Genomic DNA, 26829 nt, shown 5'->3' on the forward strand with positions numbered 1-26829 from the left:
AAAACTCAGTTTTTAAAAATTCAATTATTATAATGTGCCCTCTAAAGATTGAAGAGAAACATTATTTTTTGAGTAATTACTCACTTGAGTAATTATAAAAGGTTTAAAAAAGGAGCAGAACATTGGAGAAAAATGCACAAGGAAATAAAAATTACCCCCAAATACCCCCAACTCAGTAGAATGGTACTTTTTAGCAAAGTGTTTTCTTATCATGTTTCTAATGTGACTTGTTCAAAGTAGCCTTAACTTATTTTCTAAAATAGCAACAGAATGTTTCAGGCCTAAGGCCACCTCTGTAGTTGTACGTGATAATGCTATACATTTCACCTTCTATTTGAAGGACTTCACAGTGTTCAGCTGGCCTCCCACGGCCCATCCTGCGGAGTGCCTTCGCACAGACCCTGCGAGGAGCTCCCTACGTGGACGGGACGGGGAAGTGAGGCTCTGAGAAGCACAGGGACACGCTGCCCGGACACGTGGCAGTGAAACCTATGTTCTTTCCAGACTCTGTCCTCTTTAGGATAGCCCGGGTGTAACTCAGCAATGAAGAACAGCATTTCTACCTGCGAATTGGAAAATATGATATTCCTCGGAGGGAAATATATAATCATAAATATCACCAAGATTATTGTCAGAGAAAAAGCACAAGATAATTTTTAATGAATTATTACAATGACAAGGAAGACTCTGGATACAAACACGTTTGCTCACGAATACAATTCATCCCCTGGTTACCTAAGGTGAGGCTATCAAAAAGGATAGACACGAAATTAACTTCTGAGCTGTTAGCTGTGGTTAGGGTTGCCGCGTGGTTGATCCAAATAATTGACAACTTGCTAGTGTAAATTCTCCTTCCCACAGAAATTACTGAAATGTTGAATGTGAGTCAATATTTAAAAAAATCATTTTTAAACAGACTAGATTTGATTAATAACTTGCACATGGATATTAGGGAGTATTATATAAAGTCACATTTTTAGGAATTAAAATGTTTGATAGTTGTTGGTGTTGGCCTCCAGAATTCATATTGATAAACTATTTTAATTAGCCATGTGATATGAATTATTAATTTTAGCATCTAAAGATGATGCCAAAAATCTTAAAAATCTCACTTAGTAATGTCAGGATTATGTCAGTTCTAATTTCCTATGGCTAGGGACATCATAAAATATTCATCAAGGTTTCAGTATTGGTTTCCTTAGACCTAAAAAAAATGCTAAATTTGGCAATGGTTTAAATTTATTTTTATTCTTCTTTGAAAAGAGAATAATACACAATACAGCAAATAGATCAGATCACCAAGGGCCTTCATAGATGAGCGCTTTATGTCTGTTCCTATTTATATTGCTTTGCATATTTTAGTTTAAGAATTCTTGCTAGTCAAGCTTCTTTCTGGGAAAAAGACTTGCAAGAGTTTATACTCCATAAGGATCAATTGTGATGTGCTGTAAGTATGTCCCCTTCCCAAATGCACATCTATATGGCCAACAAGACCAACCTTTGGCTAGAGACATTAGCTTCTATGTTATTAGAAATCCAACTTAACTGCACAAGTTTGGTCCCGATTATACTCCGTGTCACTTATTTGGGCTAATTGGTGACTAACTGAAACTGGCTATTTGTTGGCAACATTTCACCCTCAGGGATTAGATTTACTGCAGGGTGACGGACCTGAATGAAAGCTTCTTCCAAAACAAAATGTCCTAGCCTAACAAATCAAACAAATTTGGTAAAGTTTTGATTAAATACATTGGAGCAACATTAAATTTAAAAGCATTGTGTGTTACACTGTTTAAAAGCAATGTGGTTTTAATGTTGCTTATTATATAATTCAGGAACTGAAAATACGGAAGAAAGTCTAAAATGGTGTTTAAATCTATGTCTGTGGGCTGACATTCCTTGTTGAAAATATTAAAATAAAAACGAGAAATAGGAGTATAGAATGAATTAGACAATGGTTTTCTAAAATTAGATAAATTTGGATATTTTCTATCAGTAATTACACTTTCAATATACTCTGGTTAAAGTATTAGCAAATCTACTACAACCGAATGTCTTGATCAATAACAACATAGCATACATACAACGATAAACAAATGGCATGTTTTGGATCTCTTAATATGTCCAAATGCAATTCCTATAGATGATATTTCATTTAGCACAGCTTGCAGAAGCACATCTTGGCTATCCATGAATGATGCCTTGGCTCACCTAAAAAGAAAACAGATTATCTTGCATTATATGATGAAATAAAGAAAGGAGGAAGGAAGAGGGTGTGGAAGGGGGGGAAGAGAGGGAAGGATGAAAGGAAAGAAGGAATGAGAAAAGAAAGGAAGATAAGAAGAAAGGAAGGAAGGAAAAAAAGGAATTACCTATAATTTCTGCATTTTTCTCTATATTAAATATATTAGTATAATAAAATATTGTTATCTTATAAACCAGGTATATTTTAATTACACACATTATTAATATAGGTTGTTTTTTCATTGCCAAAAAGCTGAAGGTTTTCAACAAGATGAAACAGATTAGAAATTAGCAATTTTTCTTAAATTTCAAGGAGCTGAATTACTTTTAGAAAAGCCCACAATTGCAGTTTTCGGGTCAAATGTTTAAATGTTAGTTGAAATATGATTTGAATTATAGAATAAAAGAAAACATTTCTCGGACTACTTAGATGATTGTTATTGCAGTCTTAAATATATCACTTGTTTTCAATTACTTTGATTATCAAACTAATTGGAGCACGGTGCCTTAGTTAACTACTTCTAAACACATTTATATCAGTGACGTGACCATACATACTAACTCCCACTCCTACTGGCAAAAACTCAAAAACCTGATTATTTGGTTTAGTTCAACCATATTCTATATTGTATAATATATGCTACATAAAATAATATATTTGCCAAGAAGTTTTACATTATTTAAAAGTTATTAGGTAATGCTTTAAATGTTTCCCTTTGGATAAATAAAATTTTGATATTTTAAGCACAACTAGAAAGAGTTTAAGTGTTTTTTACCACTGAAATTGTTTTTACTCCTTCTAGAACATTTTTTCTTTTAGCAGCAACCATAAGAAGTGTGTTCTCGATGGCTATGATTGATGGGCTGCTCACACATTCCACATTTTTTCTGCTTCATGCATCATCATCAGCCATCTCCAACACTCCAGTCCTGAATCTGTCCTACTTTCTGTTACCTGATTTTTGCTGGTGATTCATGAGCCAGAATAGTAAAAGAAAAGAAAAATCCACCTTAGCTCTTCACAATGTAGTATCTCCTGGAAACTATGAGAAATCTAGTTTTGTTCATCAGATTCATGCAAATGCTATATTGATTGACAATGATGTATATAAATCTACACATAAAATGTGCTATATAAGAAATCACTAAAAGGTTCTATTAACGGCAGAATGCATGCTGATTGTAAATTACTTCAGAATGACGTGAAAATGCTTGTCTGAATGCTTTCTTGGTACTTTCTCTATTGTCACGACTATTTTCAGCTGAAGCTATATTTATGCGTACTATCCCTAAGTGCACCAGGAAGTAAAATTCTTCATTTTCCAAGCCAATAAGGTGATAAAAGCTCAAGGTCTCTCATTAACACTCAGATAAACATTGTGAATGTCACACTAAATTTTTTATCATCATGAGTGCAAAGATGAGCAGCAAGAAGACTTTTATCCTAGAGAATGGGAACCGAGCTTTAATCACTGCATGAAACAGAAAACAAGAAGTTAACCAGCAAAGGACTAAACTGAACTATTTTGGGGATGGCATCTTTCAGATTCAGAAGCAACCAGGCCTTAAAGAGCCAAAGAAAGCCTAACAGCCCTAAAATCTCAAAGAAAGGGAGCTGCAAGTTCACGATGTGGTCTCGATGCTTCTATTACTAGACATCCAAGTTATTCCCACAGGTTTCAGGGATGTATAAACGCCAGTGAAGGAGAAAGTAGACTTCACAGACTCTAAGGCAGAAACTTCAATCTGGGATTCACCTGTGAGGCAAAACTCTTTGCTAATGAATTATTCCAAAGGAAAGACACAGCGAAGGGAGACCTTAACCTATCAGACAAGACCTCCAGGTTCACTAGCAGAGTCAGAATAACAAGAATGCTCTGGTCTAAAGTTGCTTTGCCAACCCTAATGGACTGCAGTCACTCACCTGGCTATACAGCTTGACCCAATCAAGAGATCACAATGGCATGATGAATCAGGTAGAGTGCTCTGCAGACCAGCTGAACAACCCCCGCACCACACCTCTAAATCGTGACCTACAATCACACTCCAGCCCATTTACCAACAGTCATCCCACTCTCCCCAGCGCCAGAGAGCAGTGATGTCCATGGAAAAGTAACACTCTACAGATGAAGTTCAAAACCCATTGTATTCAAATATAGTCAGTTCACAATGGCAATCTTACTGTCTTATATAAATTCTAAAAATTTGGTTTTAGTAGTAACATTTTAAACATTCTATCAATGTTTAAAAAACTTCGACTTCGCCGAAACCGGTTTGGCTCAGTGGATAGAGCGTCGGCCTGCAGACTGAAAGGTCCCAGGTTCAATTCCGGTCAAGGGCATGTACCTGGGTTGCGGGCACATCTCCGGTTGGGGATGTGCAGGAGGCGGCTGATCGATGTTTCTCTCTCATCGATGTTTCTGACTCTCTATCTCTCTCCCTTCCTCTCTGTAAAAAAATCAATAAAATATATTTAAAAACAAAACAAAAACTTTGACTTCACCTTTTAAAAAAGCTATTTTAGTTTTTCTATCTTCAGTGCCCCTTTGCACTCTGCATGTGCAAATGAGTTGGTAATAGCAATATGAAGCTAGAAGAACTAAAGTGAAATGTTTAGAGGATTTACAAAGAAAAGACTTTATGTGAAAAGAACAATATATGAGAATATTCTTCAACTGTGCTTGAATGGGAAAGTGAATTTTTTTTGTTTTCATTTTCTATATGCCGTCCCAAAAATGGGTCTATTCATTAAAAAATGATGTAATAAATATGTTAGTCATTTAGAATTGCATAGATAAAACTATATAAGGTCACTATCCATTAAAGCTTAAAGACTGACCACATTCAATTTTGTAACTGGGGGATTTTGCATGTAAATGAAAATGTTAAAAGAAATTTTAAATTATTGATATATTCTAGGTGAAATGGTAGGAATGATGCACTCATGATTTAAATTCACTTCCTTTTATACAAGGAATAATAAATATATGAATACAATGATAAGCTTAGCTACTGAAGCACATTGGTTTGAAGACACCTTACCAACGCTTATCACTTACAGCCCCCCAATTTCTTTTTCTTCTAACAAAAGTGGCTAAACACCCTCTTACATGGTAAATAGAGCTAAGTAGGTCACTAAAGTAATATTTCTAGTTTTGGAGTCCTTATATTTGAATGACTTAATAGTTTGAAGTTAATTTTTGGACATTGAGAAGTAGACAGTCATATTTACACAGGTCAAGAAAGTCCCTCTATGCCACCAATTTCACATATCTTCCTTCATGTTCAGTTTTAAGAATTTTGCTTCTCCGATGCTCATACTTCAAAAAAAAGCACTCTTTCATCAAAATCTTTCTTACTAAACAAGCACCTCTGTCAGAAGTGTCTTAATTTCTTATCACAGAATTTTATCCACACAAGGAGCAATAAATAATTCATGCCATTGCCTCTTTGTTGTGTGTCCCTGAACTGCACGGAGCTGGAAGGCTGACAGCTGTGTCAGGACAAGCGCCAAAGATCTGACATGACAAGTGACTAACAAGTTTCTTTCAGTTCATAGTGAAAGAAGACAATGGCCCAAAGTGCAGAAAGGAATCCTGAAACAAAACAAAACTGCGTCTTTCTTTTTACCTAAGTGTTTGCAATGAGCTTATTTCCAACCCACAAGCCCTGGTCATTTTATAGGACTGCCCAGCCCCCTTTATTCCTCACACTTGCTTGGCCATTTACGCCTGGCCACGGATCAATATGAGAAATTCTTGGAGAAATACGATGTCTCCATGACAACCAAGCCACAAATTCTCAGTGGAAGGCAGTGAGACCAGTAGTGAACTCTCCAGAGGTTTCCAGGCCTATAAGGCAAGACGTCTTAAAATGCAGGAGTGGACAGAGGAAAAAGCCAGAGTAATTCATTCTTTATTACCAGTTTAATGATGTCCGATGTATAGACAATACTCACTTTTTAAGTTAAGATTCTTTACCAGCACCCATATTTTCTAATTAATCTTTCTGTTTTTTGATACCTCCTTTTGTTGATATCAATCAGATTTGACTAGGTTATATTTGAATCTCACTACAATTTCATACAGAGGGATGGAAATTTATGCGACTTTGGAAATGGTATAAAGTGAATCTATTCTTGCCAAAGCAGTGAACCCTTAGGTAAAGATATGCCTCATGGATTTAACTGCCTGACCAATGGTTGATAGAAAACCAATTATTAAGACAGTTTAAAAATTTGAGTCAAAACAAAAAGTTTATTTTAAATTAATTTTATTTTGGAAATTTAATGCTACCCCTATCCTCTCCCCTTTAGAATAGGATAGAGCTACACTTGTCTTTTAGATATGGCAGGGGTCGGGTTTACTGTACTGATGAGAAATTTCTGTCATTGCTAAAGATGCCATTTCTCCGTTTGCGGGAGAGCAGAAGTGCGGCTGAGAGCAGACACGGGGCAGCAGTCCATCTTTTGAGGAATCTTCGTGCAGTGGAGGGACTGAAATACAATGCCATCGCCACTGGGCCTATTGGGGTTCCGAGATGACTTAGGGGACCTGACATAGATTGCAGGCTGCACCTTTCGCTGAAAATTAAATCTCAGTAGCTCTCCTCGGGGAAGGATCAGGGGACTGTTTGCAGCTGCCCCCTGTCAGCGAAGGCTACAAGATTTGGAAATCTCTTAACTAAGCTGACAGGCCAGAGAGAGGATGAATCAAAAATCTGATACATGGATCAGCACACAAAGATGGGAGAGGAGAGAGGGTCCCCAGCAGCCAGAGAAAATAGGAAAGAAAAATGTTAGTGGAGGAAGATAGTTAACTCTTTCATTCATGATAATAAGGTATTGTTTTTTTAGCACCTGATGGCTTTGTAGTGATCCAGGAATACCCTTCAACTTTCACAGAGATTTTTCTCCTTTTAGTTCATTAGTTGTTAAGACTAGGCATGCTTCAAAAGATAACAAAAACGGAAACAAAAATCTATGCTACAGTGTTCTGGTCTTATTTTTCCAATACATTTCTGTCTATTCTTTCTACGAAGAAAATACAAACATAAGTAAGTTGGACATTGGGTAAATTTTATTGCATGGGGAAGGATTATTATTTTCTTTTTCTTTCTTTCTAAACAGTTGACAACATCCTTTAGTCCATTACTGTTATGCTAAAATCCTCTCATGCCAGGTACAGTCCTGTTTGTATTTAGAAAGGTAAATAGATTGTAATCATGACAATTTGCGTCTCTTTTGTCCCTAATTCTCCCTTTCCACTCGATCCTATTATTTGAAATATTTAAAATATTGCCATTTCTTCAGTTTCCAATCTCTGCCTCTATTAACCAGTTTAGCCAAAAATTGATGATAATGAACTAATAGTGTCAGCTTCCTTTTCAGTCATAAAGCCTTTGTACTTCCTCCAACTGAATTCTTGATGAAAGAGGAAAAGATAACAGCTCCACACCGTGACCCCTGGAGGTGACCATTAATTTGACAGTGCAGCTGCTAAGAGAAAACAGCATTACAATGTCCTGTCTCCCCACCCCCTTCCAAGGACCCCAAAGCTGTGTCAAATTTATCATTTTATACTTGACTATTTTTAAATGGCTTTCACCTGGACTCTCAGACTCTTTCACGACACATCTGTCAGGCACGTCCTCAGTGTCTTGGAAGTTTGCCGAGTTTGAGTCGCTGTCATGCTTGACCAGACTGGCTGAAGCTATTAGAAAGAGAGAGAGCGAGAGAGAAAAGAAAGAGTGATGAAAAAGTAGTAATAAACACCATTAAAACATTTCCTTTCAGTTCCACAGTGATTTCCAGGGACAAATGATGTAAACACAAACAATAAATTGAAATAAAATGTATCCTCTAAGTATGTATTGGCAGACATGTAATTAGTTGAAAAATCTATAGATGAGACTTTATCTTAGAAGAAAAATAAGTTCATGGCATCAGCTTAAAAGCTACAAAGTAACAAAGTGATCCCTTCGAAGTAGAAATCGTATTTTTAATGCATAAATCTAAAACAATATAGTCAATTAATGGCAATAGGACACAGAGAGGGACATCAGGCTAGTCAATTAGAAAGACCAGTGCTTCGCTGGTGGAATGGTTCCTTTTGTCGCACAAATCACCGCTGATGAACATGTTTCATACATTGTCGTTCTCCATAAAATTAAAAACTACGGTACCAATTATCTTTAAAAAATCCCTATAAAATAATATTTAAAATATAGAATGAATACACTGCACATGATAATGAAGAGGGCTGGTATTCTCCATGGGAGGTCTGCAGGAAACTTGTCATGAGACATTATTTTCTGCGTAGGAATTATGAACAGAAACAGAAGCTATCACAGGAACCTAAAATTTCCTATAAGCACATTACAACCACTGGTTTCATTAGAGAAAACATAGACTCAAGTTTCCACATTTTCCCACAGGTTGTAATACTTGGTCTAAATGATCTCCATAAGAAACATATTTCCATATTACATTTGTTCTCTGAATCATATCTCAGAAAAAGTGGACATGTCTTCACGAGGAAAACCCAGTGAATAATGAAACAAAGCAAGCCTACAATAATAGAAATTGTCACACTTCTCTGAAGTCAAACAACATAAATATGTATATTTTTTACGACATTGGAATTTTATCTCTTACAAATGGCTGCGGCAAGCACGACCACTGCTTCCTCAGGTCTTGATAACACACGAGACATTTATAAGCAATAAATGCAATAAAGAAAATATATATATATAACTCACACATGAAATAACACGTTTGTTGGCACAGGGGACACTGTTCCCAAACCTCCGTTAGGAGATGAGAGCAGGGCAGAGGCTGAGGCCAGGCTACTTCACACACCCCATGAGGGGCCCAGCGGAATGGCCAGGCCCAAAGCAGCTTTAGTACTCTCTTGTTTGTTTTCGTGTGGTGTGTGCCTTGTGTTGGCGATCGCAGCCTGAGGCTCACATATGCACACTTTAAAGGAGACTAGTAACATACTTCTGATCCACAGAGTCCGGTCCCCCCGTTTCAGCACCCCTCAGAACGGACAGTACTCTGTCCTGTGCAAGTGCCAGCAGAGTTTGGATTCACTGCATCTCTAAAACCTTTTGTTTGAGAACAAATTATGAGGAAAATATATGAGATTCTGATTTTAAATGAATAAAACCTTTTCATGTTGTACATTTGAATTTTTTGAAAAAAAAAAGAAAGGAAGTAGGTAGCCTGTTTTATTCACCTCTGTAGATCATGGGCCATAGAAGGTATTCTTGAAGGATTTGCAAAATGAATGAATGAAGCAGAGGTACCCTGCTAGCTGTCCTCCTGATCAGAGAGTATATGTGCTTTAAACTACTGTCAACTGTCTCTTGTTCAGGCCCACTTGGTATGAAGGATGCTTATTTGAAAAATGGTGGTCTGGGTTAGTCTGTGACTTGAAAGGAGCAACACGACACACATGGCCTAAGTCGTTATTGGTGTAGCTGCCTTTAATTTCCCCCAATTTAGATCATACTTACAGATTATTTTTGAATCCAAAGGTTTTTGTGAACTGTTTCAGTGGGATAATTAAATGCATCAAAATAGCAGAACAATATGACATTGGTCAAGATTTCTTGGCCTGTTTTAATAATTTTTATCTCTGTGTATCTTGCTAATTTTCTGAAATACTGATATTAGTATTTATAATAGGGAATTAATCATATAAGGAAATCTATTACGAACAGCTAATGAGGTAGAACCTGTGTTTATTTGGGCAAATGCATAGCCCTTATCACCTCATACACTGTTCTTTCATAATTTAAAATGTTCACCTATTCATTCATTCATTCATTCATTCAGCCAATAAAACTCTGTTCTCTTCTAGAGGAAGAGAGCATGGTATTAGAACAGCAAACTAAATACCTGCAAACACTTTTAGTGGCAATCAAGTGGCCCAGTATGAACTGACATCTCAAGAAAGCCCGAAAGTTTTTAGCTTCATTACACTCACGGGCGGGAGCCATGCAGCTATTTTTTTCTTCACCACTGATGTTGAAGGGTGTGGTTTGTGTGTGTGTGTGTGGGGGGGGGGGTAGGAGAATGGAGAATGGAGAAAGCAATTCTTCAGATATTTTGCTTCATTACACTTTAGCTTCAAATATGAGATGGTACGAGATTTGCCATTTTTACTGGATAGTTTATAGAGGTTCCAATTAATTTTACTGCAGAAGAAATACCTATACTCTGTCAATGGGGAACAACAGGTATTGGAAAGGTTAATTACCACCATTCTACTTTTTTTTTGAGAGACTAATCTTTGCAATTGTTCTTTTGGGTGTTTCCTGTGATATTTCATCATTAAACTCTGACATGATGTGTGACCAAGGCTTCTCTAATGAATCATTTCCAAAATGATGAAATCAACAACTATTGATTTAGTGCTTATTCTGGAGAGAGCTCCTTGCTAGACAATATGAGGGGTAAAAAAACGAAAGCACTTTTTATGTGCCCTCATACAACTTGTGATCTAGTTGAGGTATAATGAAAAGTAACTAGTAGGAGCATTAGAGAGAATATTTCAAGAGTGATATGGTTTCAAGGAATGGAGAGGTACTATCCCTGCAAGAGGGTAGTCTGAAAGTAAAATTTGAATTAGATCTTCTTGATAGGAAAAACGATTAGCCAAATGGGAGCTCATTCAGGCAAAAGAAAAAGTTGTGTACCTGGCTGGGTATGACCAAAGAAACATATTAGCCTAGTGCCACAAATATATTTGTTAACAAAATGCTGCTGCCTACTTTTGTATTTTTAATGAATTCTTTGAGCTTTTTCTGAACTGCTGTTGTGGCTAATTCTTCTCACCTGTAGAAGTTAGTTATAGACAGGTTTTTCCTAGCCCAAGATAGTCAATAATTTGATCTTTACTGATGGTGGGCCCATTTATCACAGTAACTTGTCCTTTCACTATACATATTGACTTTTATTTATCAATACCAAAGTCCATTTGTAGCTCATCACTAAAGTTCTTGGATATTTTCAGTAGTTTTTGAAGATGCATTTTAGTGCTTGGCAAAGAGATACTTTTGACATCAATATAGTTCAAATGGTTGCTAGGCTCATCCTTAACTTAAAATCAACTGTTTATTTCCTCTGTAATGGATTCTGAAATAGTCTGCATTTGGGAGGCAAGGGTCAAAAAAATGAACTCTTCTTGACAGTTCTACTACTAAAGATGTAAGGCTCTTCCATTTACTCATCACATACCTCAAGATATTGACAACTAAAAGGCCAGTGTTCTAAATATCTTTGTGATATCTTTGGTAGCTATGGAGAGGGAGAAGTCCATGCACTTTGTATGGATGTGTTTGATTAGGGTGTGTGTTTAATGAGTATAATTCTAGATCCTAAACAAATAAATGGTTCAACTGTAGACAATATCAGGTCAGTCAATTTTAAAGTTGATTTTAGAGGAAGGGAGAGGGAGAGGGTGAGATAGAAACATTGATCAACTGCCTCCTGCAGGCCCCCTACTGGGGATCGAGCTTGAGTACCAATCAGCAACCTGGGCATGTGCCCCAGGATTTGAACTGGTGACCTCTTGGGGCATGGGATTATGCTCCCAACTGAGCCATACTGACTGGGCTGAAATCAGTAATTATTAAACCAAATTGAAGAATACATAACAAACTCTGGTCAGTTTGCTCAAAGGCTAGAGCTTCTGCCTGTGGACCTAAGGGTTGAAGGTTCCATTCCCATTCAATGGTATGTACCTGGGTTCCGTCCCTCTCTCTCTTTTTCTCTTTCTCTCTCCCTCTCTTTTCTCCCTTCCACTGTCTTTAAAAATCAATGGGAACATATATATATATGGAAACCCAGAAGATTGCATAACAAAGGCTCTATAGAACAATTTACTATAAAAATGTGATGACAGGGTCAACAGTATTTATGTTCCTTCACTTCTCTCTGGTCTCTATTTTGATTTTGGTTAACCCCTAAAAATTCCCTTTCCTTTTCAACTCATTTGCAAATAGATGGTATTAACTTGTAAAGGTGGCTAGGCCTAGGCAGCAAACAACTCCAAGAAATATGCCCTCACCCCCACAAGAGGATGAGCACTGACAAAAATCTCCGTCTCCTTCACAAATAGCAACTTGTCTTCCCAAGCCCGGCCAGTATGTAGTATATGTAGAGCCCTTGTTAAAAATCCATATCATTTACAGTGTGAATAAAATCTGCAGTCCAAATAATGTTTTCAATACAATGACTTATATATGATTTAAAAATAGATCCCATTCATCACATGTATGGACTTTTTGGAAGTATTGTAGATACTGATAGGAAAATCATTAATAAAAACATATAACAGTTTGAAATATTGGTCAACTAAACAGAATAAATCACTGTATCACTGTAGTAGCAGATAAAACTCAAGACAAAAATCTTAATCACACTTTAAAAATAATGTAGAGTTTTCAGAGGTAAGAAAGACTAAAAGACTGCTAAGATTTGTGGATGAGCAGGGGAAAGAAAGAAATCAAAGTCCTGAGTTCAAGTCTACTAGCTCAATATGGTGGCCAAGAGGATCACTTCCTTGGTTGATAATTTAGGTCTCTTCCTAATCTTAAGGAGTCAATATGAAATCAACTAAAAAAAAAAATCTTTCCAGAGGCTTACAAGAAAAAGAAAAAAATTACATTAAGTTCAAGTAGAAGTTAATACTAATGCCATACTCACAGATCACAAAAATTTTAAGTTAGATGGAGGTATAAACAGTAAAAATACTTTTTAAGTGATAATACAAATTTATAAACAAAGGAGATGTCATTTGAATGGACCCCTTATTGACTTTATTTTACAGAATAGTTCTGTCTGGACAGATGTCTTATCAGGAAAACAAATCTAGCTAAAGAGCTGTATACGTATTACCCCTACTTAAAAAATATCTATACTGAGATAATAAAGTGATAGGATCTCTTGATTCTATTTGAATAGCAGTAGCTACATCAGGTTACTTTCAGTCTTCAGCATAGATTAGAAACAGGAAAAATCATATAGAGATCCCTAGAATTAATAAAATATCTAAGGCTTCTTTATAACTAATAATTATTTTATGAACAAGTTCAGCAAGATGAATTAACATTAGACTTGTAAGCTTTTGCTATCTTCCTGCAATTATAATATATGGAATATTTTCTGGATGACATTTTCTAGTATAAATTGCTTTAAGGATGACAGTTTTTTTAATTGGTAAAGAAATAAACTTTCCAAAATACTGTGAAGAATAACTACTATTTTGGTATCCTTACTAGGTGTAAAGAATTGAAATTATTGTATTTAAATAATTTGGGACTGGATCAAATTATTGATTATATATAGTCTGAGGGAAAAAAAATATCTGTCTATTGCCAATGTCTATAGGTGAGATGAATGGCTAGATCACCCAAATAATTTAGGAGAAGATAAATGTGAATGAGAAAGAGGCATTAATTATTTACTAAATCTTTTAAAACATAGCTTATGCCTCTCAGGTACAGAAATTTCCTCCATTATCCAGGGTGTTTGAACAATGGACTGCTTTGGTAAGGCCGATAAACAAGCAAGTGCATCCCTAGCCTAAGGCAGACACTCGGGTACTTATGAAATAGCTGAGTGAAACTACTAACAAGGAGTCCTAAGAATTTAAAAAGCAATGATTAATTTCACTTGTAATTTAAGGGAGGAATCTTAAGGCCAGGCCTAGGTTATAGTTCAAACATATCCAAACATCCCCCCAAATCTATTATTAATTTCAATAGTCTACAAAATGAAGGAGATCCTGTCTGCCTTATTTCTGAATGGAAAATATAATTCCTCATTGTTTAGCACCTAAATATATGTATTAATTTAAACACAAATGAGTATCAATAATTTTACTATAAAGAGGAACTTCTGAGTTCCTGGGTGTATGCCTGTGTGGGGAAGTGTTTGGTTTTATTGGAAGAAAGCTCAAGTAACAGGACCCAGAATATTTATTTTTTTTAATTCCACCTGTACTCATAACAGTATGACCTTGAACATGTCATTTCACTTTCCTGGAATCTATACTAATAAAAGGGTAATATGCTAATTAGACTGGATAGACTGGACATCTTCCGGTTGTCCGGTCCTCCTTCAGGACAAAGCCACAGTGATGGGGGTCAAGGCAGAGGTGGTTGGGGGCAATCAGGCCAGCAGGGGAGGGCAGTTAGGGGTGATCAGGCCAGCAGGCAGAGGGCTTAGGGGCAATCAGGCAGCCAGGCAGAGGGGTTAGGGGTGATCAGGCAGGCAGGCAGAGTGGTTAGGGGTGATCAGGCAGGCAGGCAGGTGAGTGGTTAGGGGCGATCAGGCAGGCAGGCAGGTGAGTGGTTAGGAGCCAGCAGACCAGGATTGCAAGAGGGATGTCCGGATTGGAGAGTTGGAGAGGGTGCAGGCCAAGCTCAGGGACACCCCCCGCTTCCCCCATGCATGAATTTCATGCACCAGGCCTCTAGTTTCACTAATAAAATGAGACAGTTGGACAGCGCAACCTCCTTGACATTTTCTGGCCCTGAGACATATATTCTGTGAGCTCAGAATCCAACACCAACCAACCATTCAATATATCACTGAACAGGATACTAGGAGCATAAATGGCTACTACCCTACCCTTGTAGTAAATAATGAGAACTTCTGAGGCACTTTCTGAATTAAGTGAGATTGTTACTTTATTACAAGTGGCAGTGTCCAATCTCACTGAGGGACAGAAGATATCAGAGGGATACTTGGGTAGTTGCAATGCCAGTGTGAGGCAGCCCTATGAAAAGATGACCAAGAAAGGACTGAGGCTACTATTCCTGAGAACAAACAAAGTGAATCTTTAGCATAGAAAAGCATCCACTAGATGTTTGCCGATGGTGCAAAAAAATCTTTAAAACCAAATCTTACTTTTGTTAGAATCATGTTTATGCAATTAATTCCTTTAAACAACCCCTCTCTTCATCCATCAATTAGGCAAATATGTCCTTCAGTACAAGATAAATCATCCTAAACTAAATTAATTGGGTCTATGTAATAATTACAAGAAACACAATTGCCATGAACAAGCTTGCTTTGGCCTGGATGTGAGGTGGTCTGGGTTAGGTTAGGCTGTGTGTGCACTAAAGTCATTTGAAGTCTGGGTCTATCCTGTCTTCAGAGCTCCAGGCATGAAGAAGTTCTTAATTGCTCTAGCTGGCTTGGCTTAGTGGATAGTGCATAGGCCTGTGGACTGAAGGGTCCCAGGTTCGATTCTGGCAAAGGGCATATGCCTGGGTTGTGGGCTCAATCCCCAGTGGGGAGCATGCATACAGCAGCCATGATTCTCTCTCATCATTGATGTTTCTATCTCTCTCTCTCCCTTCCTCTCTGAAATCAATAAAAGTATATATATTTTTTAAAAGTTCTCAATTATTGTTTGTCGAGTAAATGGACAGGTTCATGGAGAGGAATGGTGCTCCTGTGGGATTGTATTTTCCTCAGTCAAATCTCTTAAAGGAGAATCAGTGGAACTCTTTCCATTCTATCCTCTACAATAAACCCTAATAATGCAAATTGACCTAAAGGTGGAACGACCGGTATCTATGACACACACTGACCACCAGGGGGCAGATGCTCAATGAAAGAGCTGCCCCCTGATGGTCAGTGTGCTCCCCAGTTCAGCCAGAAGTCAGGCTCATGAGTGGCGAGCACAGCAGCAGTGGTGGGAGCCTCTCTCACCTCCACAGCAGTGCTAAGGACCCCTCAGGGGATGTACACCTGCCAGCTTAGGCCCGCTCCCCCTGGGCAGGTGGACATCCCCCGAGGGGTCCTGGACTGCGAGAGGGCACAGGCCAGGCTGAGGGAACCACCCCCCAGTACACAAATGTCATGCACCAGGCCTCTAGTTTATGTGCAAGGTCAGAACCCATGATGTCATTTGTCTAAGTTAAGACTAGCATTAAAACCAACTCTAATCAAGTTATTTAAACTCTCCAACTGAAACAGACTATTGAGACATATTGTGTGGAGGATAGAGAGAGTATGACATTGGAAACATGTAAGTTGAGAAGTAGGAAGGGTGAATAACAGGGAATGATGCAATTATTTCTCCTCTTTCTGCTGCATTTCCTCTCCCCCCGTCCCCCTAGAAGGGAATTGCTTGAATTTCTGAATGTGCCCTTTAGAGTACCATTTCACGGCAAGCGGTGCTCTAAGGAGAGGTGATCAGTGGAAGAGCACCCCCCACCTTTTAAACATCAAATCAAAATAATTTCCACTACTTTAGTCCCTGAGCATTTTCTACATTAGTCCTTTATTTTATTCTGAGTAAATTCAGAGTGGAAATAACTCAGGAAAACATTACTTAACATCATTTTTCTACTTAGCTATAATTTGGTAGAGAATTTCTAGGTGTAAGAAATAAACTGGTCAAATCAGTAAGCTTAAATGCTTTCTCATTTAAGCCATAGAGAGAATTATTCGAGACAAAGGGACACAAGAACATCTTATCTGAAAGGACTTCTTCATTACTATAAGGAAGTATAGGTGATGAATGAGTTCTAAGAATGCATGGAAATTAACTCCCACACTCTTCACGTAGTTGAGGTTTTCTGCAAAAGTCATTTGACTTTTCTCATAAGGGCCAAATCCTATGGTAAATACAGAAATGCATTACTGTTCAGAAGTCCAAGAAGTTGAGAGCAGGAACGTATTCCAAAGAAGAAAACAAGTGGATCCCCACGTATTGACAAATTGAAGAATGGTAAGTAAAGGGAGAATCCTAAGAAGAATTTATAGCAAACTTCCCAGCTTGCATTTAAAAATTTAGAAGAAAGTCGGGAAAACAAAAGAGATCCTTCAATCAAAAGAGCATCAAGCTAGCATTGAGATTAGAGATAAAGATGATTTATGTAGAAACTTAAGATAAGGATTCACAGCATAGGGCAATTTAAACCACAGCAAAGTTTACGGTTTTCCATAAGAAAAAAATACCAAACGTTTTCCTCTTGAATTGGAGGGAGAAGAAACTGTCATATGGCACTACCGTTGGAATTCTTAAGAGCAGCAACTTATCCAGAGGCTGAACCTAAGATGACATCATCAGCTCATCAGCGTGGGGAGAATGGTTGGCGGGTAGTCTCAGATTCCCAGCGGATAGCTGTCTCTACCTCAAGGGAAAACCTTTGTCTCAGATGGTTAGTCCAGTATTCGAGCACTTTTATCTCCTAGATAGAAAATGGAAAATAAGAAAATCAAATTATCTAGAGTCTACTCTAGACTATACCTTCATCTTCTAGTTCTTTGTCAACATTTAGAAGGATGCAAAGAAGAATAGGTCTAAGTTACCATATTGTGTATCATTACTCTGAATTGATTTATTTTTATTTGAATAACATCAAAAGGGTATGTTAGCATACTTGAGAACTTGCTGAAATGGAATGGAAGACATGTTTGGATGCTAATACTGTGACTTACCACTGTATTATAATGTACTCTGCAGCAAGCATCACTCTCTTGCACACCTCATCCAACACATGCACTGGTGCCCAACACAGAAAGCATAGGTGTCTGTTGGAATTGATTGCTTCTTATGGTCACACATACAAAGTGCAGCCATTCATTTCAAAATACTAATTTTTCTGGGGGATAAATAATTAAAAGATGCCTTCTCAAATCCTTATGCTGTGTCACTGTATTATCGTCAGTAATTGTACTAATATCTCTAAGAGATGTGAAGTGGGTGTGGGGTGTGTGTGTGGGGGGAAGTGACAGACATCTGTAATGGTGTCAACAATAAGTAAATTTTAAAAAGAGATGGTTTCCCAAAATATAGAAATGACCTTGATAAGTAGTAGAGTCTCATGTGGATACTAGATAAACCAGTGCATCTATAAATAAAGGATAAAAGAAACACACTTAAAGAAAGCAAACTTTTAAAGAACAATTATGATATGAATAAAGGGAAATGAGCAACTATAACGAGACTTTCACAAAACTAGGTTCAATACAAAAGAGAATCATAGAGAAATAAGGAATAGAAAACAAAAACTAAGAGACAGATATTTTTACTATTTATGTTTGTAATCCTTTCCTGAGGGTATGTTTATTTATTTTAGAAAGAGAATGGAAGGGAGAGAGAAAAACATCGATGTGAGAGAGAAACATCAATTGGTTGCCTCCTTATGTGTCCTGCAGCCTCCTGGTGTACAGGATGACGCTCCAACCAACTGAGCCACCTGGCCAGGGCCAATATTTTCAGATAAGACAGAATAAAATAGTCTCTTATATTAGTGTAAAACATGCCTCTTAATAAATTTTCACACATCTTTTGCAAGAATACATGGTGAAATCTCCAGGATTTATGAGGACATGAAGGGTTCCTGAACTGTGAAATGTTAGACTGATGAGCTTAACTACAGAAGGAATTTCTAAATCCAAATCAGTGAGAATACATGCTATATACACATTTCAGTATACACAGCAGATCTTAGGAAACATTAAAAGAAAACATGATCCAAAGTATATGTAATAAGAACATGTCTCTTAGCTACCATTTGCTATGACTCAAGGACATTAGCCAATGTAAAAATGTAGGCAAATGGTTAAGAGAAGGCTGGCACTTTAGGAAGGGGATGATCAACACAAAAACCAACCACAAGAAAACCAACAAGTGAGCCTAGGATGCCTCCACACCCGGAATCCTGTGTGTGTCTCCAGTGATGGTAACCAATACAGGATACAATGGAATTTAAGGCCAATTACAGGTCTGGGAGGAAGTAGGGGTTGGGAGGAGATTTAATATAGTGCCAGAATATCTCTGGAAGAAATTAGGAAGACCAAGACTCCATTACAAAGAAGAATGTAACTGATATTTATAAAATTGCCAAGAAGTTATATATACCTATGCTATGACTGCCATTCTCTAACCTTTAGTTCCTCCAATTCCTCTCACCCTGTTTTCCATTATCAGAGTCACTCCTCTATTTGAATAGCCTCATAAGACATATCTTTCTCTCCAGTAATTCTTTAAACAGACAAGTCATATCCCTAAAACCAAGGTTTAATCACAAGTGCTTCTATTTAGAAAAACCTACAATCACTTCTATTGTCAGCAATGAGAGATTCTGGAGCCATGGAATTGAGGGCCTTTTATAATATACTCTCAACTCATATCTAGAGGTTTCTCGCTGGATGCTACTCTTATCCCCCTCCCCCTTTTAAATTCTGATATCATATCCTGTAGCTGGATGGGATTGCTCATTGTCCCCTAGGTATGCTATTTATATTCCACATTGGTGCTTTTGTGAGGATCACCAGCTTGATATACCCTCTCTCACCCCAATCTCCAAATCTTTGCTTGCCAAAATACTCCTCCTTATTCAAGACTCAACTCGAATACTACCTTTTCCTAAAGTTTTCATCAACCTACAAGTTAACTTTATTTTTTCTTCTCTATTCTGTGTTTCTTAGCAGTTTATTTGGCCTGCGTTATTATTCTTATCCCATTCTTTGATTATTGTGTCTGATTTCTTTCTCATTGAGCTACATTGATAAAGAAGAAAGATATTTCAGGCACATCTTGAAATTTTGAAGCTGATGTTGTGAGGACAACTTTACTTCATTACAATCAAACCTTTAGTGCTACAATCAAAAGACTGAACTGGAAGAATCAGGCGTGACCCAATGTGTCAATTTCTGTCATCCGTAGCTTGTCTCAGATAGCTGGAAATTCATAGACGGTACGCAAACAAACATGCTGAGTCTCATGCTCAGAGGACAGCTTCCGTATGGTAAGGACAGCAATTGCTATGGAAGTCTTTCTCTGTATTGAATGAGATTATGTAGACATTGTGAACCATGTTGAGCAAGATTTGTAGCTAGGTCAAAGCATCATTATAACACTACTTTCCCTCCCTGCAAAGAATTTTGTAGTCTAAGAGTCCTACATTGTAAAATACTATACCTGTGCCTTACAACAGAAGAGAAAATTCACTGATTTTCACTCTCTTTTCTTTTCCCTCATAAATCATAAAGTTAAATTTACCCTAGGGATTTCATTTCTCTGAACTCAATGTACAGGCATAAAACAAATTTTGTTCTCACAGGACATCCCATTTTTGTTTCATTAGTTCAAGGAAAGGGTCACTCAATTTTTAAAGCTTTTGATTTGATCTTTGCTATGATTCATGCCATCTAGCATCCATAGACTTACTATACACTGAAATGTATCTTATATATAAAATGTGTCTCCATGGACCTGGTAATGGCTGTACCTTCACATAAAGTACGCAAAAGCTACCTTACAGACACAGGAGTCTGGGAGAGGGGGCCAGAAAAAAAAAGCACACTTATTTGTTGAATAAACAATTTTTGTTTTTCCCAAGTTCTTATTCTAAGATAGATTTTTTTTCCTTTTTATGAAAGGCAAAATGCTTCCATGGAGATGGAGGTGAAAATGCTCTTATACATTTTCCCCAAATATGAGGCTTACATTTATTCTATTTTATATATTTTTATTCTATGCCTAACCATCTCACTGGTGATAAAAAATGCTTTATTAATGTAATAAAGGAAAAAAGAAATAATGATAAATTTGTTCTAATTTAACTAGATAAAATGAATTCTTGTGGTCTTAATGTAAGAATAGATTATGTTCTCTAAAGAAATATTGAATTATAGAAACATGATTTTTATTTAATAGAACCATTTACACTTACCATTTAATAATATTAAATAATAATTCTTATGGATCTAGTGGTTCATATGCTTTTTTTGTTCCTGCATTCTTTCTAGGGATCAGTTACATGATTTTAAAAGGTTCTCTCATTCTATTGCTATTGAGGGGCTTTCCCAATGTCCTCCAATAGCCAAAATTTGATTTTCCATGCTGGGCATCTAAACGGAACCACGATCATAGGCTTTGCATAGAACCTCCATCTAGTCATGAATGAAAGATCATACAGATGTATTCCTTAAAAACAAACAAACAAAAAATGAGAGAGATTTGGATGGAACTTGTTTTGACTAATGATGGTAATTATTTTGTTTTAAAATCCCACAGGTCTTAGGAGGCTCAGCCCAACACAGCACAGTTGGAGTACACAAAATGGCAGCTTGAGCTGGGGGGAAGCCGTTCTTCCCAGGGCATTTCTCCTCTATTTTTCCCAGGAAAGAAGTCCAACTTCGAGCCATTCAATACAGTCAGAGGAGGGAGGTAAACAAAAATGCTTTCCATTTCACTGACAAATCTAAAACACAGGTCAAATCGGCCTTCCGCCAAGAATAAGCAGCCCCGACACTTGTCCCCATTCTGTGGAATAGAATCTCAGAGATTCCAGCTCACACGTGGCAGAAGGCCCAGGCCGCCAGTCAGCCAGCTAGTTATCCGCGGAAGTGGCTCAAGGCTGACACTCAGATTAACTGGTTCACACTAATTTACTTCACACAGATTCCATTTATCTCCTAGAAGATCCCCTGGCAGCAGCTTATAATGGCATATCCTAGGATGCCTGCCTGCATGCGTTTTTAAAGCAGCGGTGCTTGATGAATCTGAGTCCAGAAAACAGTTCACAGATTGAGGAGTAGGTGCAATCAGGAAACATCCAGAGGCACAGCTGGGACTTGGTAGCTTGCTTGACTGGTCTGAGCAGCTGAGCATTAACTGTCTGCTTTTGTGTGGACTGCTCACTGCCTTTGGGACAAATCAGAGAGCCACTCCCATTTTCCTTCACTGCTCCCCCTCCAAAGGAAATGAGAAAGTGCACCACCCTCCCAGTAGCATGTGCAGCTGTAGGGAAAATTCAGTGATATTGCTGATCTCGGTAAAACTGCAGCTGATAGTTCTAAGGTCAACATGCTGGATAATTGGACTAGGCAAATGTAGCTAGAAAAAATAAGTAAAAGTGAACTCCCAATTATTTTATTTACTTTCATCAGTGAGGTCCAAGGAGCTGGCGAAGATGCCATGATTGTGGGGCTAGGTGATTACCACCTTGATGCCTGCTCTCCCATGTCTACCATCGGGCTTGGGAAACATACAAAAGGACTCCATATTGGTGCCAAATGAATAAATGGGTGGATGAGTGCACAACCAAGTCACTATTCTTTATTTGACAGTTTAGAAGTGTGGGGAACCACTCACTGTTTTTAAATTAAGGTGTAAAATACTGGGAATGCTAATGGTCACATGGTCAGTATCCAGCGTCAGAAGGAATTGAAAAGATCTAATGGCAGGGAAGCAAACAGAATTAAACAATAACCATTTAGTGGCAAATCTACCAAAGCAGTAGCAAAGCACATTTAGTATTTAGAAGGTTAAACACTGGGCTGCCATAGCTGGTTGATGGAAAAAAGTAGGATTAAGGCTTTTGCATGAGCCTTGACATGATCGTGTTGTCTGCCTGCTGCCATAAGCTTTGAAAAACAGCTGGGATCACCTTCGTATAAGCTCCAACTCAAAGATGTTTAAGCAGCCCCAAATCCAATTAAACAGGGGTAAATAGGAGGAAGAATTTTACTGAGCACAATCATCACATTTTTTCTTAATGCAAAACAGCATAATTGCAGGTTAGACAGCGCCTTAATCTCACATTAAATCTCATAGATTGCTGATTTATACAGAGCGTGGCAGTCCCTGCTTTCTATATCGGTGTGCTTAATTTTAGGTCATTATCCTTTATTATGTGACTTGTAATCCTTAAAGCCCATGATTGTGTCTGGGTATTTGGCAAGGATTGTACTTGGCAATACAAGGCTTCTGCTTCTAAGAGTGATGATTTAATTGAAAGATATAGTATGATTAGATGTTGAATTACATACATTGCCTTTCTTTTGTAATTGGCTAGTTTCTTGTATTTCCTTCAACAAATGCGGTTTAAGATCACTATTCATTTTTAGGGCTGGGGGTGGTGGGGAGTGGAGACAGCTTTCATAACTTGAAGGCAAATAGCTTATTGTTATGGAAATTTATCCCTATTGAAGAGAAAATTCAAATAAAATCCTGTCTCATCCATAAACAGGGTAGTTTTATTCAGGTTGTTATTTTTTTTGTCTCCATTTTCATATCAATATAATAATAATAGTAATAATGATTGATAGTAATAATTCTACCAGATGCATAGAATTGTTGTACAATTAAATGATTTAAAACACAAAAAGTGCTTAGACCAGTGGCTAGAATCAGAAGGCCTGAATAAATTTAATATTATTACTTTTATTTAGCCCTAGCAGGTTTGGCTCAGTGGATAGAGTGTTGGACTGCAGACCGAAGGATCCTGAGTTCGATTCTGACCAGGGACACTTACCTTGGTTGCAGGCTCCTTCCACACCCTGGCCTTAGTAGGGGTGTGTGCAGGAGGCAACCATATGTGTCATGTTGATATTTCTCTCTGACTTTCCCTCTCTCGTCCACTTTCTCTAAAAATCAATGGAAAAATATCCTCAGGTGAAGATTACATAAAAGTATTATTACTTTTATTTATATGACTTTGCCTAGAAATGCGTGTAAATGGCAAAATGTCCAGCCTTCAGATTAAGGCACTTTGTTTTTATTGAATTTAAAATTTCTCTGACCTAAGAACAAAAAATTCAAATAGTTATGTAATTTTGAATTTCACTTTAAATTGAAGAAATCTAGAAGAGAATGGTAGTGGTTTATTAAAAAATAGTTTAAGGAGGCATGTGGGTTTGTATCCATTTGATAAAATCCTGCACCAGGTCATTTGTAATATGCTAAATATAGAAAGAAGTAATACCTGCTGGTTTCTGATAATGCAAGCAAACTAAGTACATATCTTTTACCATCACTTACGCGTGATCTTTGATTGCCAGTCATTCTACTGGTTTCCATTCATGTATTATGAGCTAGTATCGAAACGGAAAGTCTAATCCAGCTCAGCCCCATCGAAGGCAAAACCATTAATGGCGGGTAGTCATTGGATGGATTCCAAAACTAAACACAGACAGAGGGGCTTGTCACTGACTTTCCCTTCTCTGGTTTCTAGGATAGAGAGCACCATATCAAATAATAAGAAAACCTTTGCCTGAACATCAAGTTAAACAAGATCAAAAGCATGCTTACACCCACCTTAATTAAGCACAAAGTTGAAAAACCTATTCATTTCAGCTCCATATTATGTTTCATAAACATAAATCCTAAGTTAAGATTATCTTATATCCACCTTTGGCCATAACTAAAAACTCATCTATTTTGACCAGATTTTTTCTGCTGCTTCTCTTGCCCCTGTATGTACAGGAGACAAAAAAGTTTGATCAAATCACTACATGGTTGATACCTTTGTAACAGTAGCTGAAATCACCGTATCAGAGCGTTGGTGTTTGGAAACATCTTAGCAAGTACATTAGACATTAAGTAGTGCTTTGCTTTTGGTCTTTTACAACACATACTTCATGAAATCTCATTAACATGAACTTACTGATTATAGCACTATTACAAATTTCAACAGTTTCAAAGTAGAATAAGAAATGGGTCAAGTTACTCATAAGGGAAAGAAAATCAGATTGTCATAAGATTTTGATGACAACAGTTTACCACAGAAAATGAAGGAGTAACGTGCTTTAAAAATTCAGGAAAAGAAAAAATTTGAGCTAAGATTTCCTATTCAGCAAAATTAACCTTTAGATATAAAGGCTGCAAGCTGATATGAGCATGCAATAACTTAAGGAATATGATTTTAATAAACCTTTCCTAAGAGCCTACTAGAGAATGAGCTTTAGACAACCAGCAGACTTAAAGAGACACTTGTGTAAGAACAAGCAGTAAGCATTAAATACAGGGGTGAGTAAAAGTAGGTTTACATAATACAAATAAATAATATAATAATTAATAATTAGTAATGATACAAGAATAAATTCTGTATTTCACAACTCACAACTATACACCTACTTTTGCCCACCCCTGTTTACATTTACCTGTAGGACTAAGTCTAAATGATGTCCATAGAAACATGACTACCTGCCCTGACAATGCAGGGACAGAACTGTGGAAAAACTGGGAGGGATTAGAAGGATACAGAGATTGCATAGAAAGCAAGATAAACTCACTGATTACAAGTATTACCTGGGATTAAATATTATTTAAAATTAGATGCTGGGAGAGAGGGAGCTGATGTGTTACTAGCGAAGTTATTTCAATATTGCTCATAGTTGAGAACCAATCGGCAATGGCAAATATATGTATTTATAAAGGTATTAGCCTAAAGGTAAGCATTAGAACAAAAATAAACTTTCCCAATATTCTCCCATTCTTCCCCCCAAAAAAGGCAGAGCAAAGGGATTTTGAGAAACTGACCATATAGTGAAAGAAGACATACATTTTAATATACATATTTGTATGAAACATTATCAATAAATGTTAACGTAAACTTTAGTAACCTCTTAGAAGGAAAAATGATCATATTAGCTAAAATAGTAAAATCTAACACTATGTTGTATAGAAGAGACCCACTAAAAACAGAGATTAAGAAATATTAAAAATAATATTAAAATATTAAATAATAATAAAATATTAAAAATAAAAGAATGGGCAGAATATAAATAAATAAATAAATAAATAAGAAACAGTGGTCACAATATTTTTGAACATGGTGGAATGGAAATCATTCCATTAATTAAGCACTAAGTAAGGACACAATGAAGGGCATTTTATGATGCTCAGGGCTACAATTCACAATGAAGTTATTTCAGCTACTGATATAAGTCACATTAATATAATACAGTCATTTAATTAAAAAGATACTTGGAAGTACAGGAAGAAAAATTAATAATAGATAACTTTAACACATCTTTCTCAACCTGAGATAGTTTATGGAAACAAAATATTGACATGTACATAGAAAACTCACACAACTAAATCAAGAACGTAGATCTAATAATCAAACTCTGAATGCCAATAATAGAACACATTGTTTTTAAGTGCACATAGAACATTCAGGAAAATTGGCCATATCTTAAACTCCAAAGTAAACCCCCAATAGTCCAAGACAGAGAATTAGCATAGACAATATTATCTGATCACAATGCAATAGTAGAAATTAATAATATCAAAAACCAAAATCATCTTTTTTACCTAGAAATTTTAAAACTTTCAAAATACTATACTGAGTAACTCTTGGCTTTAAATGGAAATTCAATACAAAACTGAAGAACTTTTACAAAATTAAAATAATGAAAGTCTAACATAACAGAATCAGCGAAATTAATCCAGCTAGGAAAGAACATTTTATAAGATTAAAAATCTAATTAATAAAAATGAAAATGAATTAAATACCCAACTCAAAAAGGTAAAGAACAATAAAGTAAATCAAAAGAAACTAAGAGAAAAAAATACATAAAATGAGTTAGAAAACAGAAAAAACATAGAGATCCAAAAGTTATTAAACACACACACACACACACACACACACACACACACACCACAAACAAAAAACCAATAGCCCTGGAAGGTGTAGCTCAGGTGGTTGGGCATCCTCTTGTGCACTGAAAAGTTGCTGGTTTGATTCCTGGTCAGGGCACATGCCCAGGTTGTAGACTCAATCCCGGGTGGAGGGTGTGCAGGAGGCAGCCGATTGATG

General features: G+C 37.0%; 1 protein-coding gene across 3 annotated transcripts in view; it reads right to left on the minus strand.

The window, feature by feature from the left end:
• Nucleotides 1–628: 628 nt before the first annotated feature.
• WDR72 (WD repeat domain 72) overlaps nt 629–26829 on the minus strand; it is a 182279-nt gene continuing 156078 nt past the window's right edge. For 2 of the 3 annotated variants that reach the window (XM_015568064.1, XM_006770160.2), the window contains one exon: nt 5193–7955. In XM_015568064.1, coding sequence (XP_015423550.1) covers nt 7630–7955 — 326 coding nt within the window. In that variant the 3' untranslated portion in view covers nt 5193–7629. Of the gene's footprint in view, nt 2212–5192; nt 7956–26829 lie in introns of those variants that run through there. The other variant, XM_015568065.1, reaches the window with a different exon arrangement.

The sequence above is a fragment of the Myotis davidii genome, unplaced genomic scaffold (assembly GCF_000327345.1).
Source record: "Myotis davidii unplaced genomic scaffold, ASM32734v1 scaffold1524, whole genome shotgun sequence".
NCBI lineage: Eukaryota > Metazoa > Chordata > Mammalia > Chiroptera > Vespertilionidae > Myotis > Myotis davidii.